Raw genomic sequence first — 19,028 nt, 5'->3', positions numbered from 1 at the left:
GCATAAGAAGGAGCAGGCCTGAGTTGAGACCTTGTTCCCTCTCCTCGCTTTGCTATTGTCTTGGATCCTCCAGTTTGGTTTGTGCCCCAAGAGCTGTGGTGTAGAAAGGCGTCACTCCTCACATAAAACGTTTTGTCCTGAATGGAGAAGCTGCCTCCAGCTGAGTGTCCAGGAAGTAAGCTATTGTTCACACAGCATGTTCTAAATGTTCTCTGCCAGAAGGAAGCCCTTTCCCTCTGGTTTATCTTTTAAAACAAAACGAAACAAAAAACAAAGGAACCTAGGTTTTGATTAACTTGTTTTTCAGGTAGAATTTTGTTTATTTTGGAAGCAGATGAATGTAAATCACAAGCCCTGTGTAATCTCTGTAAACTGAAACGAGCAAGGGAGGAGGGTGATGTGGACTATTTGCCTGGCATCTGTGGTTTTATGAGGACTACAGATGTTTCCCAGAGTAAGCAAGGTTGGCATCTGGTCAAGTTATAGAAGAAAACAGGCTCAGTATCTCCTGCTATGACCCCAGGAAATGGCAGGGACTAAAATCTCCCAGCAACAGAGGCAGACAGGCATTGCCTTTGGAGGGGGATCAGATCTTACCATCCGTGCTTACAGCAGCAAGAACCTTGCCTTTTAGAGTGATGTCATTCAGGGAATGAATGAATTACACCAAAACTGTGTCTTTAAGGCAATGCACAGCTTGCTCAAACTTGTGTGGTAATAAATTAACTCCTCATTAGAGCCCTGCCTGGAAACCAAAGACTGCACTCAGACCTCTTGTATGTTGTCTCAGATCTTTACAGCAGGCCTCTGTTGGTATGTGCATTTTGTGTTTGGGGAAACTGAGGCTTAAGGAAGAGAAGTCAGGTCATTTGCCGATAGCAATGATGCCATGAGTGAGGAATTTTTTTCACCATATAGAAGAGGAAATTGAAAGTCAGCAAAGCTAAATGACTTGTTCAAGGTTTCACAACTAATTAAGTGGCAGAACCAGAATTTGAACTCAAGTTTTTTATTCATAAGTCCTTGTTCTTTCCACCCCATACATACTGCCTTTCCAATGTTCTCAATCCAGTATATTTGAAATACTACCCTGAGCTTTAATACAGTGAAAGCTAGGCCTGAAACATGCTGGACACCATGAATTAGATGGATAATGAATTGAGCAATGCCCACATATGGCCAGTGCTGTGACCCATGGACGTTATTTTGATTTTCTCATGTTTGGTTTTCTCTTCTTTCCTTTTTTTTTGAGATAGAGTCTCACTCTGTAGCCCAGGCTGGAGTGCCATGGCTCACTGCAACCTCCCGCCTCCTGGGTCCCGGTTCAAGCAGTTTTCCTACCTCAGCCTCCCAAGTAGCTGGGATTACAGGCACGAGCCACTATGCCCAGCTAATTTTTGTATTTTTTAGTAGAGACGGGGTTTCACGATGTTGGCCAGTCTGGTCTTGAACTCCTGACCTCGTGATCCACCCGCCTCAGCCTCCCAAACTGCTGGGATTACAGGTGAGCCACTGTGCCCGGCCAGTTCTCTCTTCTTTAAAGTGGGAAGAATGCCAGATCCCCACCAGGGTGCTTATGAGGAGGAACTGGATCACCACGAGGGCAGTTAGCTGGTGCCTAGTGCAGTGAGGACCCCACTGAAAGAACCCAGCCCAGAACCTAATACCTGTAAGTCTTGAGTTTTAACATTGTTGAACAAAAGTGCTTTCAGTGTCAGTGGGCGACCTTGCTGTGAGCACATGAATTCTGTTTTCAGGAAAGATGAATGAGCTTTCAACGTAGTTCACACAGGTTTGACATACTCCAGAATTTTGAAGGTGTATTTGATTTTCTAATTTTATTTGATTTCAGGAGGCAGAGGATACAAACATATTCTACTAGCTAAGTATTCTGATGTGCTGCTTACCATGCTAAAGGAACTTCCAGATGTAGGGATCAATTTCTTTTGACCCTGATTAATATGAGCCAGTTTCCCAGGGTCTACTCATCCTGGGAACACTGATAATTGAGTTTTCAGACTGACTGTCAAAATTGGGGTTAGCCTGGGTTCCAGAATAGAGAAAGCCACACCACAACACAGAAGCTGTGCTGAGAGCCCTTACCCCAGAAGGCTTTGTGACCGGGAATAATGGTGCAGTCGGCTTCCCACATTCCTTTCTCTTTGTTTCCTTTGCCCATCAGGCATGTCTTTGCTTATTAGCATGTTGAGCAGAGTTCATTACAAATGAAACTCAGACCTGTGTTTATCTTACAATTTATTATTCTCTAATAGATTTGATTCTGAAAGATTTTTCCAGTATTTCACTATGAGAATTTTCAAACTACAGAAAACTTGAAAGACTCAAATAGTGAATGCCTGTATATCCACCACATAGGGCATGGATTCTATAATTAGCATTTTGCTATACATGCTTTGCATCTATCTATCTGTCTGCCCCTCAGTCCACTTAGCAATCATGTTATTTTTTGATGCATTTCAAAGTAAGTTGCAGACATCAGTACTTTCATTCCCAAACACTTTAACATGTATATCATTAACTAGAGTTCAGTGTTTGTTTATAGTTACTTGGGGGTGGGGGTGGGGTAAAATTTGTACAAAGTGAAATACATGAAGTCTGTCATTCTGTGAGTTTTGACAAATACATTCATTTGTTTAACCCAAATTTCTATCAAGACACTGAACATTACTCTCACTCCCAGAAAGTTCCCTAGTGCCTTCCCCAGCCAGCCAGTCCTCACCCAGCCTCTTCTGGTAGTTTTCCACTCTAAATTGCTTTTGCCTATTCTAGAACCTCATATAAATGGAATCATTGCAGTATGTGCCCTTTTGTTTGTCTGTGAACTTCATTTATCTACCTTCTTCCTGTTTCACAAGTTCAGAGGTAATTAGGAGTGGCAAACTGCAGGAAATCTCAAGACAGCTGATGGATCCTGATAGTGTACTTGTATTAAGTATAGATGTATGTATTTTTAATCCTTAAGTACCTATAATTTGATGCTCAGAATCCTATATCTGTCCACCCTGATATTATAAGATAGGTGTTCCCCTGTAGAATCTGAGGAGCTAATGGATGTGAGACCCCCTTCCCTGGCCACACTGCTGAGGAAATTGATTCTGAGTGCAAGTTTAGGATGTTTTCTTTGGCCTGATTTTATCCATAGCCAGACTAGCAGTGTGTCGTAATGACATTCAGACTGTGAAAGACCCAGACCAAGGGAAGTTTACTTGGAGGCTGGTGGGGGTGCCCAAAGGATCAAGTGGCAGGTTAACCAGTGTTTTTAGATAACTGCAGGCTTTCTGAGGTTTGTGTACATCCTCCTTACCCCTCCCCACCGCACCAAAAAATCAGCCTGCTCCTGGATGGAAAGTAGATTGTGTACATTGGACGAGAACCCAAATACATAATCCTCATTAATCTTTGAGATTCTTGTCCCACTTATTAAAGCCAGTACTTGGCATATAACCCAGAGTTATGTGGCAAGCAATAATAAAGTTAATTGGAATCTAGGTCTCCCAACTTTGTTATTCTTTCAGCAGTTTCTCGGGGCTTTGAGTAAAAGATTACTTTTACAGTAGGCTGTTCTAGTATGAGAAGGTCGTTCAGCAAGGATTGGGTCCATGTATTTCCTTCACGTCATGGCAAGTCAGGGCCACGTATTTCCTCCCGGTCATGTTCATGTCATGTCCATGTATTTCCTTTCTGTCAAGTTGCAGTTGTGAGCTTAAGCCCTGACCTCTGGGTCAGAGAAAGGGCCAGCTGGTAGTTGTAGGGTGTGAGATGCTTTCTGTGAGCAAGACCCAATATCAGCAACCCAAGAGGTATGGGAAAGACAGTGGGAAATTAGAGCCTTCGACCATGCTCTGGAAGCCAAAGCTCTATGGCTTTCCTCCCTCCAGCAGTCTAGCCTGGGGCAAACACAAAAGGCAGGCTTTAATTGGAGCCTTTGTCAGGCAAGAAGAACAAAGCGCTTTTGAAACTAAACAGCTCTGTTGTCTCTCAGCCTAGCAGAAAATGGGAAATTGAAAAAGAAAGTGACAAGGTAAAGGGGATTGAAGTCGGGGGGCACAGCAATAAATATGGTAACAACCTGAGTGCCCCCCTGTGATGAGACAGCTGAAGCGGAGACTAAGCCGGCTCTGTGCAAAAGGAGTTCCTCATTGTTAGTGGCCATGTCTGGTCGCCTCGGGAAGGATAGCCCTGAGCCCGCTGGCAGATAGTTATTCATTCCCTGCCATGCGCCTTTCCCCTCCCCCACCCCATCCTACCTCCCTCTCCTAAAAGCAGTTGACAAGGTTAGAAAATCAGGACAAATAATTTACTTCAGTCCATCTTTGTCTTTCCTGAGGCCATGCGCAATTCAGTCTGGGGGGAAAAGGAAAAAACATCACCCAGACCCTGGCCAGTGACCCTTTTCAGATGTGAAATCAAAGCCCACTCTAGGCTGAGAGCCTGTCTGCTGCTAAGAAGCAGAAGACAGAGATGATGGTGATGAATTCTTATGTGGTTTCTGGGCCTGGGAATGCAGCTGTCAGCAGTCTTTAGGGTTCTTTGCACAGCCTAAGGAACTGATTTTTACGTCAGCAGTCGCCTGATGGGATCAGCACAGAGCATCTGGTGAGACTCAGCCCCCCTGCTCCTGGGAAGGAGGAGCACTGTCCAAGCAAGGCCATCTGGCCAGAGGAGAGGGTCTGCCACTTTGCCCCCTGCAGCAGGAGGCAGGCTTGGCTGCCAGTGGCACCTGCCACAGTGAGAGCAGTGCCCTCTGCGGGCAGTTTGGGAGTGCCGGTGGAGGAGAGCTTCATTTTCTTCACATGAAAAGTGGGATAGTATGCTTGCTTGGCTGTGCATCGAGGCTCTGCAGGATTGCTCAGAGAAGGGGTCAGCTGGAAGTTGTGGAGTATGAGGTGCTTTGGGGGAGTGCCAACCTTGTGCCAGCAACCTAGAGAGTCGAGAAACATAAAAATGAGGAGGGAAAGGGAGTTAGAGAATTCAGACTGGTCCAGAAGGGAGAGTGTTAGTTGCCTTTCCCCCTTACCCTGTTAACGTAAAAGTGGCAAGTGTATTAGCGATAGCTAACAAATGATAGCTAACAAACGTTTGTCACCGAACACCACCAGCATGCTAGCTGTGTACAAGGCATACGGTGGGACCTAAAGAAAACACAGCATGATGCAGGGTCTTTACCCCGAGTGATTCTTTAGTGTTTCTGGAATACACCATAAAACAGTTAATCAGGGAAGTAATCATGCAAAGCACAAGGTGTTTCTGGGCCAATAAGGTCATCAGTGCCCAGTGGAAGAGGCGAGGTGGAAGGTGTCTCCAGCCCTGTATCTCAGGCTTACGGAGACCGGTGTGTGTTTTCCAACTGCCGGGGGGTCCTAGGGCACCAACAGCTCCCAGGCAGCAGAAAGGGGGTTGGGAGGGAATGTCTGATGCCAGGCACCAACTCAGTTGCAGAAACTTCTCTCATGCTCCCATTTACACCAAAGGAAAGTAAAAGGAAAGTGATTCCTTTCCCATCCTCCTCTGCATGGGGCCCCAACTTGTAGGCATGTTGACCAGACTGATTCCTGCTGTCCTGATATTTGGCCCCATATGGTAGCCCTGCACACAGCCATAACTTGTACCGCATCCTGAAAGGGAGGTTTCCCACAGGCCTTGGAGCCAACTTGCACCAAAGCTTGTGGTCTGCCTGTGCACACTTCCTGGCACACAGAAGACCCATCATAACTCTTTCTTCCTACTCCTTCAACTCTCAGTATCTATTAAAAAGCCAGGCGTCATCGATCGGCATGACTCGCTGCCTGGTGATGAGGGATGGAGGTCTATCCATACAGAGCTCCACCTCCCATTGCCAGCCCGTGGGCAACCAGAATCCTGTGGTTTAAACAAGCAGATGTCAGATGGCCTGAGCAGCAGTATCTCCAGTGTTTGTTTTTGTTCTTGTTTTCAGCCATATGGGGAATACATTTTACACAGCCCTGGCGGGGAAAAATAGTCTAAACAGAGTCATCCTGAAAACTTTCTGAAAATGGAGTATTTCCAAGTGTTTATTGAAGACAAGAGTCCATTATACTGATAACTTTCAAGTTCTTATATTAACAAACACAAGTGTAAGTTCTCCATCAGTTCACGTGAAGTGCAGTAATAAGGAAGCATGGCCATTTCTCATCTCTCTCCAGAGTGTCACTCATCCAAAACCACAGAAAAAGAAGGGAACACTAAATGGTGCCCATCCATTACATTTCACCTGCCTCTTCCCCTGAAATGCAGAACATTTCTGGGAAAGCTGCCTATTCAGATTTTTTTTTAACTCAAGCCTAGGAGGTTAAACTGCATGAAGTGTGTAGATCAGAATGATATCTGCTATGTCTGAACACTCTTCTTTGTCTAGACTAAAATGATCATATTTCCTCTCTGCTGGTTGTGGACCATGTGGGTGAGGCAAGGAGAGATGCGCTCCAGCTCCTCCCCATCTCCACAGCCCAGGCTGAGGGCTTGGGCGGACCACAGCTCCAGACGCTCTACTTTGGTGCCAGGGAGGGGGGCTGCCAGTCTCTGCCCGAACAGGGCCTCTTTGTTGCCATGTCCCTCCTGGGCCAGAGCTTCTACCAAGGCAGTTCCAGTTGCTGAGGAGGGAGTCCGGGCTTACAGGCTGCCGAGGATGCTGAGATTTTCTGAAACTAGAATCAGCTCAGCTAACTCAGCCACAGCAGTTCACAGAACAATAAAACAACTTCCTAGCCCAGACAAAATCGTTCTGAGAGTGTCCATTAGCATTTCCCAGCCCGTCTGCCATCTGGAACACCTCACATACCCACCCATGGGTAGGTATACCCAGACTTCTGGGTCAGGCATCTGTAATCCCAGCACTTTGGGAGGCTGAGGCGGGAGGATCCCTTGAGCTCAGGAGTTCAGGAGTTCAAAGTTTCAGTGAGCCATAATTGATTGCGCCACTGCACTCCAGCCCGGGTGACAGAGAGAGACCATGTCTCAAAAAAAGAAAATAAAAGAAACCTGGGCTTCTGCTGGCCTATGTCAGTTGACTAGCAGGCGACTCCTGGCAAGCAGGAAAGAGCGGAGCGGAGAAGCAGCCGGAGTGCTCAACTCCGTTCACTCTGATGCCCAAAGGCCCTTTGGCAAAATTTCACAAATTGTACCATCAAGGGATGCTGATTGGACAGGCCAGCTGGGGCTTCGGATATTAAGTGATTATGATAATAATTAAATATATAATATAGATGACTTTATTTCAAAGGATACCTTGGAGTCACCCCACCATTTCAGCCCTTTCCTTCCCCTGCACACTGCATAGTGTAGAGAAAGCTTTTTCAGTGCAAACTCTAAAGAAATGGAAACTACACTTTGGTTCATTCACAGATTCATTCAATAGGTTGTCTATTTACCATGTGCCAGGCCCAGCGGGTGACAAGGCAAATAAAATACACTTGATTCCAACCCTCGTGGTGGCTACAGTGGTACGCTCTACATATGAGTAGAATAGAAGGATGCGGGAGAAGCAACTGGAAGATGGGTAAGGGAGACTTTTCTCCCAGTAACATCTTGTATCTTTTGAATTTTGAATCATGTGAATGTATCAAAAAATAAGTGTAAGTAAAAATATTTTACAACTTTAAAAATAGGTTTATTAGGCTGGAGCACTTGAAGTGGAAAGCAAACTAACCTTTTACTGAGCGTTTACTGTGAGCTAGACCTTCAGCCAGGTGCTTTATGTATATGATATCTTTTAATCCACACAACCCTGAACAAGAGGCAATATCATCCTCATTTTTATCCACTTTAAATCGAAGCTTGCCAGGTGCGGAGGCTCACACCTGTAGTCCCAGCACTTTGGGAGACCAAGCAGAAAGATCACTTGAGCCCAGGAGTTTGAAACCAGCCTGGGCAACATAGTAAGACCCCATCAGGTACAGTGCTCATACCTATAATCCTAGCACTCTAGGAGGTCAAGGTGGGTGAATCTCTTGAGTCCAAGAGTTTGAGGCCAGCCTGGACAACATGGTGAAACCCTGCCTATACAAAAAATAACAAAAAATTAGCCAGATGTGGCACCACAAAAATGGCGATTTTGGTGAGCTGGCACTCCTATAGTCTCAGCTACTATGGAGGCTGCAGTGGGAGGATCGCTTGAGCCCTGGAGGTGGAGGTTGCAGTGAGCCTCCACCACTGCACTCCAGCCTGGGCGACAAAGCAAGACCCTGCCTCAAAAAAATAAAAATTAAAAAATTAAAAATAAAAATAGCAAGGCACATGGTGGTGCCTACCTGTTGTCTTATGTATTCCGGAGGCTAAAGTGGGAGGGTCACTTCAGTCCAGGAGTTCAAGAGCAGTCTAGGGAACATAACAAGACCTCGTCTCTATTTAAAAAAAAAAAAAAAAAAAAATAGTAATAAAAATAAAAATAAATGGAAACTTTGGGAGGGTGAGGATAGTCACCTGTCTGTCTGGGTAGTCTCCCTTGTATCATGCTGCCCCTGCTGAAGGAGGCAGCACTTGAAACGGGCAGGACCAAAGAAAGTGATGAGGGTGGAGGGAGGTGTTTTCTTCAAGGGGCAGAGCCAACTTGCTCTGACTCCATCCCTCCTCCCTGAGCCTCTGGGCTGCTGGGGCCAGTACGTAGAAACACACCCCCAGTTTGCTCCAGGGGTCAGATTTGCTTCCCTCTGTCTTGCTGAGCTCAGGGAAGGAGCTTGCAATCTGGTTAACAGGTAGTCGGGTGACAGCCTGGGCCAGCAGTCACTTCTGTGGCTGGAGGAAGATACCTCCCTGAGCCCCTGGCTGCCTGAGGAGAGGTGGTGCTTGCTCTGTGCTTTTCTGCTGGGTGTCAGATGTGCAGCTTTGTCTGCCAGCTGGAGGCTGGCTGGAGAATTGTTTTTCTGATTGTCTGACCCAGGTTCCTTACTTGCACTTGGAGGAAAAAGCATCCAAGCCCTGGTACAAAAGGTCCTCTTTTCATTTCTTTGGAAAAAGAGCAGTGAATGAGCTCATTAACACTGTAACCCAAAAAGGAGGAGGAAGGGAAGAAGAGAAGGTAGCTGTTCCCCATAACCTAGTCCTGCCCCTGGCCAAGTTTCCTGGGGAAGGGGCTTGGATCTGGCCCAGAGTGACCAAGGCCAGATGGCTGGGACAGGTGGTCCATACTAGGGGCAGTGCTGGAGACACTGGATGGTTTCAGACTAGTTTTCTCTGCTGTGGTCCAGAGGAGGGACAGCTGTCTGCCCCTTCTCATCCCCTGAACACAGAGCTCTATCCAGGACTGCTGGCCTCCAAGAAGCAAAAGACATTCCATTCAGGTGTAATTGCCTGCCTTCCCTTCAGGTGTAATTGCCTGCCTTCCCAGAGGTTCCTATGTGCAGGTACTCTAGAAATCATCCTCACTCCCCAGAGCTGGTGGTCATACAATATCAATCATCTGCTGAATGCTTATTATTTACCAGGCACTACCCTAGGCACTCAGGGTAGCATGGAACAAAGCTGGCAAATCTCCACTCTCATGGAAGTTAAAGTCTAGCATGAGCAATGAAATGGCCAGGTCTGGCCTGTGATTGCAGCCTCTCCCCAGTCTCTGCTGGTCTGGGAGAACTGCTGGGGAGTGAAATAGAGATGCCTCGAAAGGGAGGCTCTTTGGTATTTCTAGCAGCTAAGCTCAGACTGTCACCATCTCACTCCGTTCAGAGCAGTACTTCAGACCCTGTGGGCCGGGACCAGAGAAGGCCTCTCTTAGATCTGAGCAGCAGAGAGTCCTGATACCTTGCAAGCTGGTGCTGGTCTGGGAAGCATCTGAAAGAGACCTGGAGGTCTCAGCCCCTAGTGGTGCTGGTGGTGAGCTGGCAACGTTTACCCCAAGCCTAACTGCCTCTCCTCTTTGTTCTTTCTTCCATTTCAGATTGAGAAAATCATGAGCTCTATTGGAGAAGGGATTGACTTTTCTCAGGAACGGCAGAAGATCTCAGGTACCGTACCAAGTAGCCATTTTCTCTACAGACCTTAGCAGTCTGGCTCCTTCCTGGCTCAGGCTTTCCTCTAACACAGAAGACAGACATTCAAGGGGTGGGAGAGGTCAGCTTCAGACCACGTCATACTTCTACAATTCACAGTCTCCAATATCTAGACAGCCCCATCTTGCTATTATTTTTAGAGCCATGACTCCTTTTACATATGGGAGGGGAAAAGGTACAAAATGAATTTTAAAGCTGCCTATTATGAAACATTTTTAGATGAACAATCATCACTTATTCACTATTTTATAGGCTTTCTTAGATCGGCTTAGATTGGAGTCTACCTCAGCACTTACTGTGAGCTAGACCTTCAGCCAGGTGCTTTATGTACATGATGTATTTTAATTCACACGACCCTAGACAAGAGGCAGTATCATCCTCATTTTCATCCACTTTAAATGGAAGCTGCGAGGTGTGGTGGCTCACATCTGTAGTCCCAGCACCTTGGGAGGCCAAGGCACAAAGATCACTTGAGCCCAGGAGTTTGAAACCAGCCTGGGCAACATAGTGAGACCCCCAACTCTACAAAAAATAAAAAATAGCTAGGTCCAGTGGCTCATGCCTTTAATCCTAGCACTCTGGGAGGCCAAGGTGGGCAAATCACTTGAGTCCAAGAGTTTGCATCCAGCCTGGACAACATGGCAAAACCCCTCCTTTACAAAAAATAACAGTTGGTCTCTGCAGCTTCCAAGGCGGCTCTCGTCTCATCCATGACAGTGGCAGAGCATTGGGTTAGACCAGGGGTCTCAGACTCGTAGCATGCATGTGAATCGCCTGGGAGGGTTGACTGTGCTGTTTCCTCTTCCCACAGCTCCCTGTGCCTCAGTTTACTTCGTCACTTACCATTCTTACACTATGTCACTGCTACTTTGGTCATTCTTTTCTAAGCCCTAGTAGTGAGGTCAGCTTTTGTTTCCTTTGTTTAAAACAGGGAATGGGGAGGCCACCTGAGCTGTTTTCTCTGATAATAGGATTGCACTGTGTTGCTTTCTCAGGTGAGATGCTCTTAAAGGTGCCTCTCAGAGCAGGTCTCACACCCCTTCCCCCAAGCATCCAAAGATGGTCTGGGCACCGGGGCATCCGGGCTGAAAGCAGCCCAGCCGGGAGCCTGGTCTCTCTCACCCTCATGGAAATGCCTCTCTGCACTGAAGGGGTGGAACTTCTTGCTTACTTGGGAGGCTCCATCCAGGATTGACCTATCAGTCTCGAGTGGCATCTCTGGTTCTTCCATGGGCTTCTGTGGCCCTGGCAGGAAGTCAAATGGGTGGACTTTGAGTGTGCACATCAGGGAGAAAGGAGCATGGGAGACCACAGGGCCTGGTGGGGATGGCCTGGTCTCTGGAGCATCACAGCCCTGGGTTCAAATCTTGGCTCTAGAGACATACATGTCTTAGCAAGTCACTTAATGTGTCTGCACCCTTCACCCCTCATCTGCAACCTTTGGATAATAGTGTCAACCTCACAGCTTTGCTGTGAATGAGTAGTAGATACAAATACTTCAGCTAAAGAGATATTCAGTAAATAGTAACCGTGTTTATCTTTTTTTGAGACGGAGTCTCACTGTGTCACCCAGGCTAGAGTACAATGGCGTGATCTTGGCTCACTGCAACCTCTGCCTCCCAGGTTCAAGCAATTCTCCTGCCTCAGCCTCCTAAGTAGCTGGAATACAGGCACGCGCCACCATGCCTGGCTAATTTTTATATTTTTAGTAGAGAAGACAGGGTTTCACCATGTTGGTCAGGCTGGTCTCGAACTCCTGACCTCGTGATCCGCCTGCTTCAGCCTCTCAAAATGCTGGGATTACAGCCGTGAGCCACTGCCCTGGGTCCTGTGTTCCTTTTTGTCCGTGAAATCATGCCTTACTCATATCGAGAAACCTAGATGACAGAGGCTTCTGCTCCCTGGCTAGTCTCCCTCCATCAGCTTTCAGTCTTGGTTCCTGGAGCCACCGTCCCCTCCTCAGCAGTGTTTCCCTGGGTTCTAGCAGAGAGGGCTGAGCTGGGTTTGGTCCATTTTTATCAGTCTTGGGTTATGCTGAAGTCTGCAGAGGTGGCTTTTCTGTCTAAGTTTGTGGATCTGTTTTCAGGATCTGTTGCTTTCACTCAGTCAGACGATCTCATGTTCTGTTGTCGTTTGCAGGCTTTTCCAAGGATTGACTGTTTATAGGAAATAGATGTTCAGGACTGAGACAAACACTGTTACCATTTTCAAAGCTGTGCTTTGACGACAGGGATGGGATGGATAGCAGTTCCATGGAGGATGCTTTCTGTTTTCTGTGTACGAGGAGCAGGAGCCAAAATCACTTGCATGTGCTTGAGAGCTGGGAGTCAGAAACAGCTATTGCCTCTTGGATTTGCTAAGCCAGGCGATGTGGCAGCACCTCGGGCAGAGCCCTCCCCTTGGAAGCGTGAATGCTGAGCTTTCCCGTGACATCTGGTCTCCTGTCTGATCCCACCTACCAGTTCTTGTCCGCCATAAACCCATATGAGTGTTGAGAGTCAGTCTGCCTCTACCCTTGGGTTTCTGGATGCCAGCACACAGTCTTGTTTTAGTAGTCATTTTCATGAACTATCCTCTATAGTTCAGCTTGGGAAAGTCAAGAGCAGGCACATGTGGGGGACCACCTAAACAGAGGGTTCATCCACCCATGCTGCAGAATGCCAGGCTGCTGTGTCTGCACCACTGCTAGGCTCTGAAACATAGAAAGGATGGGCTCAGGCCTGCCTGTGAACCCTGTCTGATGGGTCAGGAGAGGTATTTCTCCAGGATCTCAGGGAGTACCATCTTCAACTCGGACCAAAATGGAATCACCGTTTATTTTGACTGGTCAGTATCAGGGTTCAGATTGTCCTTGGGTTGGGTTTCAGGATCAGAGAGAAAAGATCTGGGCTTTGGGGTCAGCAGCCTGGGTGGAGGAATAGCAGGCCCTCCAGCCGGCATCCCTGCAGCAAGTGTGGGATTGCTTAGCACCACTGGTTTTGCAGAGGCGCCCACACCCCCACCTGAAGGGCATGACCACAGCATTAGAGTCTCAGGCCTGTTTTAGGGCCATGGGCCCCTAGGCTGTCACCACTGGAGCTAGTTAGCTGAATCCCCAACAGAAGCGTTTACAGCTAACTCATCCCTGTGCCAACTCCCATTCTCAGGAATCCAGGAGGGTGACCTTTCCCACTGGCTCAGGCCACTTTGGCTTCTGTCAACAGAGGCCTCCATCAAGCAGAAGGGAACTTGCTTGGCTGTCTTCTGATAGAGCCAGCCATGTTAGGTGTTGAGTAGCTGGTCAAGCAGGATCCTTCTGGGGCCTGATGAGAACTCTTTCTTTGCCACGGCTCATCTACAGCCTATCAGGATACCAGTATCTCCCCCTGGACTTATGTCCCTGTACCTGTTTTATCCTTTTTGCCTGTCTGCATCTGTACTTGGGATTTGGGCCTGATTTCCCCTTGTCCTTGGCCATTGCCCTCCTCCCCCAGAGTGTGAGTGGCCTGCTCTGGGGATGGGGCTCTTCCGCTGGGCTCTAACAGGCCCCAAGAGAAATCTGTCTCCAATTTGTTTGGCATACTCACCTAAGGAACATCAAGTGTAATGGCCCTATTTCACTGCCTGTTTTTATGATGAAGCACAGTCATTCCAAAATGGCAAGTTGGGGCGAGGGGGTCACTTACCTGTGGGCTATGCCCTTTGGGGCTAGTCATTCCTTTGTTCTCTCCTGGCTGTCCTGGAAACTGTCGAACAAAGCTCTAGGAGCATTCCCTCTCTATTCTTCCTGACAAGCTGTTTCCAGCCCCTGGAGCTGGAGGTAAAGTTTCACATCTCCGCCCCTCATACGCATTTGTGCAGCCAACATCAGATATTGGGAAATCTGTCATTTTGCTCTGATGCTAGTGCTGCTGTCTCCTTCTCCCTCAGCAGCCACAGCAGCAGCCACTTCTGCTCCGATGTGATGTCCGATCCCTGATGTATTTTCCTGAGCTTGGAAGGGGGAGGGCGAGGAGGGGAGGAAGGGGAGGGCCAGACATTACGAGAGTGAGCAAGGACTGTGGAGCCAGCAGCAGGCAGCGTGGAGCCCAGGAGCCTTTAGACAAAGCATTCTGCTGCGGCTCTGTCAGCGCGCACATCCTCCGGCAGCAGGCAGGACCACAGCTGCCCGGCTGGGGGATTACAAGCAAGAATGAATCAGCACCCGGGGACACTTGACTTCATGAGCATACGAGAACCTGCCGCTTAGGCTCCTGGAGCAGACTTCCCCGTTCAAGGGCAGGGGAGCTCAAGTATTCGCCCAGACTCGGCATCTTGGAGTGCTGCAGCAGCGTGCATCCAGAAGGCCGCCGGGTCCCTGACACCATCTGTTCTGCAGGAGACAGAGGAGAGGGAGTGGAGGCTGGCACAGTTGGTACCAGGGTCTTGTAGATAACCGAGCAAGTTGTCATTGTCCTGCCCCAAGGGCCAGAAAGTACCTGGGAACGGCAGAATGACTTTCACCGTGTCAAGAGTTCACTGGAGGTGATGTTTTTATAGTTGGTTCTTCTTTTTCCTTCCTTGTACCTCTTTTTCCTCCTCTTCTCTTTTTTCCTTCTGTCATCTGTTCTTGCCCACAAGAATCAGAGAAGTAGGTTGGGGTTCAGACATCCAGCTCAGAACATCCAAGGTCTGCCAGAAAGGGCCGAACTTCTGTCCTCCCTGCGCCACTATGATCCCTATCCAGACGGAGGAGCAAATAGATGTCCTCCCTTCCCCGCTCATCCTTGGAAGAGAACGTCAAGATCCGGAGACCCTGGGATGACTGTTGCTGTCTTCATCACTCAGCCGAAGAGAGAGCAGCGCAGGGCGTGAATAGACTTAAGCTACCACAGCTCAGCTGACAGAGGACCACTTCCTTTTTCTACCACTTTTATCTGGTTGGGTTTTGTCTTCTTTAGCCAAGAACTGAATTTGCCTGCCTGCTCTCCACCTGAGCAGGCAGGTGAGTCACAGGAACAGCTACTATCAGAAGATGAAAATGAATGCCCAGCTCCTGAAAACCAGCCCAGCCCAAGAAGGCAGCACTTCAGACAGCGCGCTGGCCCAGGAGACGCCCTGCTCGCCAGCCGCCAGAATCTAGCTGTGGACCGGGCTCCTGGCCCACTGGCCGCACAGCCTGGCGGAATGTGATGCTGCCGTCCCAGCAGAACCACACCTGAGCCCGACCCCACGAGGCCTGGCCCACGTGCCCCACTCAGCTCCTTGCTGCCTTGAACCTCTGAGTACAAAGGGCCGGTGGCCATGGTTTGCTTATTCCGGGACTGCTGGGGGAAAACAAGTAAAAGTCTCTTTTCTCCCCCTGCCATGTTCTGTGCTGCTTGTGTTGCATGTGCTGAGTCCTGGTGAACAGCCGCTGCTGCTGCTTCCCTCCCGGAGCCCTCGCTGTGTGCCTGTGTCCCTCAGCTGCATGAAGATGTGTGCTCTCTCCTGACTGGTTTATGCTGCAAGGTCGCAGAACTTGCCCCTCGCCACAGCCCCGTGGGGGCTCCAGAAGTTGCATGGATGAGAGGAGCGGCGGGGCTCGTGGGCACTTAGCAGCGCCCTCAGCCCCCTCTAGTGCCTGTGGGGACAGACTTTCTGAAATATCTCAGCGCGCACGCTGATGAGGAGTTGACCCGGAGACTGTTGGGGGTTGGCTTCCCCCAACCCTGACCTGTGGGCAGAGACCGTGCATGTGCAGCTGTGGCCCTGGAGCAGCTCAGACCTGGGGGTGTGAGTGGGCAGCAGCCGCCCGAGGCTGGGCAGTGTGTGGACAGCACCAGGTGGTCCTGTCCTTGGCTGTACACAGAAGAGGAGCTGCGTGTCCGCTGCTCTCTGGTCTCTTGTATATAGTTTGGCTGTTTCATGGTAATGACTATGATGTGGCAATGCCATCTGTCTTCCTCTGAGTGCCGCTGCTACCGCCTTAATGGTTTTTCCCTTTTCAAGCGTCTGCCGATTCCTCTCTCGTCAGGTTCGCGGACGCTGGAGCAGAGTGTCGGGGAGTGGCTCGAGTCGATTGGGCTGCAGCAGTATGAGAGCAAGTTGCTTCTGAATGGCTTTGACGATGTCCGCTTCCTGGTAAGTGACTGCAGGCCTCCTCATCGGCAGGGTGCTGTCAGTGGAAACAGGCCCCACAGGAGTCTGCAACAGTACGTAGACCCGAATCCCAGGGAAAGCTCACTGAGGTCACTCAGATACCAGGAAGTCAGCCAGGTGGCGCATGCCTCCTTTCCAAACTCTCCCTCTCCCTCCGCCCCAGAAACAGCTCCAGAGGGAGCTCTCTTTGCAGATCCACATCCCAAGAAGGAGGGTCAAGGCTGGGCACCAGGAGTTTTATTTATTTTTCAAAACTTTGTTGTCAAGTGAGTTGTTGTTGAAGCAAAGAGCCTTGCCTCCTGCAGAAGGACCCCTTCCCTGCCCAGCCAAGGCTCAGTGCCTGGGGTGGAGTCCAGGCTTACACAGACTCATGTCCCCATGGCCTCAGAGATGGCGCAAAGAAAAGGCTGAGCTGATGACTTGGAGGATTGGTTGCTTCTTTGAGAAGCTCTCTCACAAAACACAAGGGGCCAAAAAAGAAAAGAGAAACCAGGGTGTTTCTTCTGGATCCCTGCAGAATAGGGATCCAGTTAGGACCCTGGGCTTAGGATCTGGTGCACCCTCTGTCATTTCAGAAAGTAGCTCTGAGCAGGGTACCTGTCACTGTCCCTCTCTTGGAAGCCCTTCCTACGGCATCTGTACGGGCCGGGCCTGCCCCCAGGAGCAGGCATTTGAGTCACAGTTAATGATTGTGGTCGCTGACACTTCTTATTAGTGCTTACCATGTGCTTGCGCCGTTCTTAGTGGCTTACATAAATTGGCTCATTGAATCTTCCCTGCAGCCCTGGGGTGTGGACTCGTATCAGTCTCCATTGCCCAGATGAAGGAAATGAGGTAGCGTGGCTAGGTCGCTTGCTCAGGGTCACACTGTCAGTCATTGGCAGGGTAGAAATGTGCATCTAGTGCTCTGGATCTGGGGAGCAGGCTCTAACCACTGTGCTGCACAGCCTCTTTCTTCTCTGTGGAGACAGGGATGGGGGCGTAGCTACCTATGTGCTTTCTGTCACCTTCCAGCCTGAGTCATCTTGGTTTTAGTTAGCCCTGTCCCCTCTGAGGGGATCTCTCTCACCTGTGCCTGCCTTGCACGGCTGTCTCGGTTGAGGGGCCAGGGTCAGAGTCAGCACACAGCTCATACTGCCTGCACTCTGTTCTCCACTGGGGGCTTCTGAGGGTTTCTCACTGATGGAGTTGTGTTTGGGGCCTCCTAAATAGTGGCCTGCCCAGGGAGCCGGCTGAGGCTTCCGGGAGAGACCCAACTCACCTAGAGCCATCTCCACCTCCAGGGAAGAAGATACTGCAGTCTGCAACAAAGCACCCCTCCCAAGCTGGCTTTGGGGCAGTTCATTTTCAGCTTTTAGAAATCTTAAGTTTTAAAATAGCATTTTTTTTTTCTTCTTAAAAGTTAAACTGAGTATATTTATGGTTCTTGTGACCTAACCCCTGACTCACTGTGTTCCTCGGGGAAGGATGACAAACTCAGGACGGAGTTGGGGTCCGCTCAGGCAATGCGTGGGGACCCAGGTTGGCCCTGACTCAGAGCATTGAGGGGCCTTCCCTCTCTCAGCTCACCCCTTCCTTAGGCTGGCCACCAGATAGGCAAGTGAGGGGGGCCTTAGGGTGTTCCCTCCCTGTACTTTGAGATGCTAGAGGCTGAGCTGTTGCTTCCCACCCCTCCTTCTGCTGATTTGGGAAAGGACAAGGCTCCTACTCCTCGAATAGCCCAAGACTCCTTAGGACTGGGCCAGAGAGCAGCTGAGCAGGTGTTTGGAGAAGTGTGGCCTTGGGCCAGAGCTTCATGCATAGGGCAGGGCCTCCGTAAGATGCGTCTGTTCCTATGCTGGAAGGCTCATCGGGGGTGGCCTGCAGCTCAGTCCTTCTGGGGGCTCTGGCTGCTGGCGGGTGGAATCTGTGTGAGAAGGGACGCCCAGCACGCCTGGGTTGAACCAGGAGCTCAGATACCTGCAGTGGCCTGAGGAGCTGTGCGCAGCGTCCCGGGTAACTATGTGTGAATGGCCAGATGGGTTGTCAGGGGAATTATGTTTTAGCAACCTGTAAAAAGGAAGAAGGAAACATGAGAAGGGGAGCATTTCTGTTATTGAAATATTCCCTCATTGCATGTGGTATAATTTGCATCACATTAGCTAGAGTCCCATGTAGTTAGGTTTTCAGTAGGCTATAAACGTTTCCCTTAAGAACCCTAAGGTTCTGAAATGCCCTGGAGACTCTTCTACAAGATACACAAGTAGCTTCCAGGAAGCCAGGCTGGACGTGTCTTAGGAGCATCTGGAAACTGAGGCTGTTTCACAGTCAAGGTGTTGCTGTGGGATTTCCCTGTGACAGGGTCCCGAGGGTTGTCATAGAAGTACAGGGCATATGTGCACAGCACACAGCTCCCTCTCAGGGTGGAAGGGACTGGAACGTCTTGTGGTCTAATTGTCCTCTCTGCCGAATCCCTTCCAGATGGTCTCTGCCATGATGGTTTTTTAAAGAAGTCACCCATTCATTCTTTGCATTGCACAGCTGATTTAGAGCATTCTTTATATTGAGTCAAAATCTGTTTCCTGTGGTGTTTGTCTCTTGGTCCCAGGTTTACCTTTTGGGACCACACAGAACATGTTTAAGCCCTTCAGAAAATTGAAGACCTCTGTCTTGGCCTCCAGGTGTCACATCCTCTTATTCTTCTTCTGTGATATGGTGATTGAGCTGGACAAGCAGGCAACTTGAACTGTATCCACACTCTCTTGCTTAGAGACAGAAAGGGCCTTTGATTTAGAGGGGCAGGGCCAGGGCAGTGGGGGCTGCCAGGTGCTCCCTAGGATGGGCGGAACCGACAGCAGACACAGGAAGAGAGGGAAAGTGGCTCCCACACCTGCCAGCCAGTCCAAGGGCCCACCACACTGCCCCTGC

The 19,028-nt window shown here is 49.4% G+C and overlaps 1 protein-coding gene across 5 annotated transcripts in view; it reads left to right on the top strand.

The window, feature by feature from the left end:
* Positions 1-19,028, top strand: part of ANKS1A (ankyrin repeat and sterile alpha motif domain containing 1A) — a 196,669-nt gene that overhangs the window by 149,901 nt on the left and 27,740 nt on the right. For all 5 annotated transcript variants that reach the window (XM_012461628.2, XM_012461626.3, XM_012461625.3 and 2 more), the window contains 2 exons: positions 9,911-9,977; positions 15,997-16,103. In XM_012461628.2, the coding sequence (XP_012317051.1) occupies positions 9,911-9,977; positions 15,997-16,103 (174 nt within the window). The remainder of the gene's footprint in view (positions 1-9,910; positions 9,978-15,996; positions 16,104-19,028) is intronic.

The sequence above is a fragment of the Aotus nancymaae genome, unplaced genomic scaffold, assembly GCF_030222135.1.
Source record: "Aotus nancymaae isolate 86718 unplaced genomic scaffold, 86718_ANA_hifiasm-v0.15.2.pri h1tg000040l, whole genome shotgun sequence".
Taxonomy (NCBI): domain Eukaryota; kingdom Metazoa; phylum Chordata; class Mammalia; order Primates; family Aotidae; genus Aotus; species Aotus nancymaae.
The sequence above is the reverse complement of the archived record's forward strand: the minus strand, read 5'-3'. Positions and strand labels throughout refer to the sequence as shown.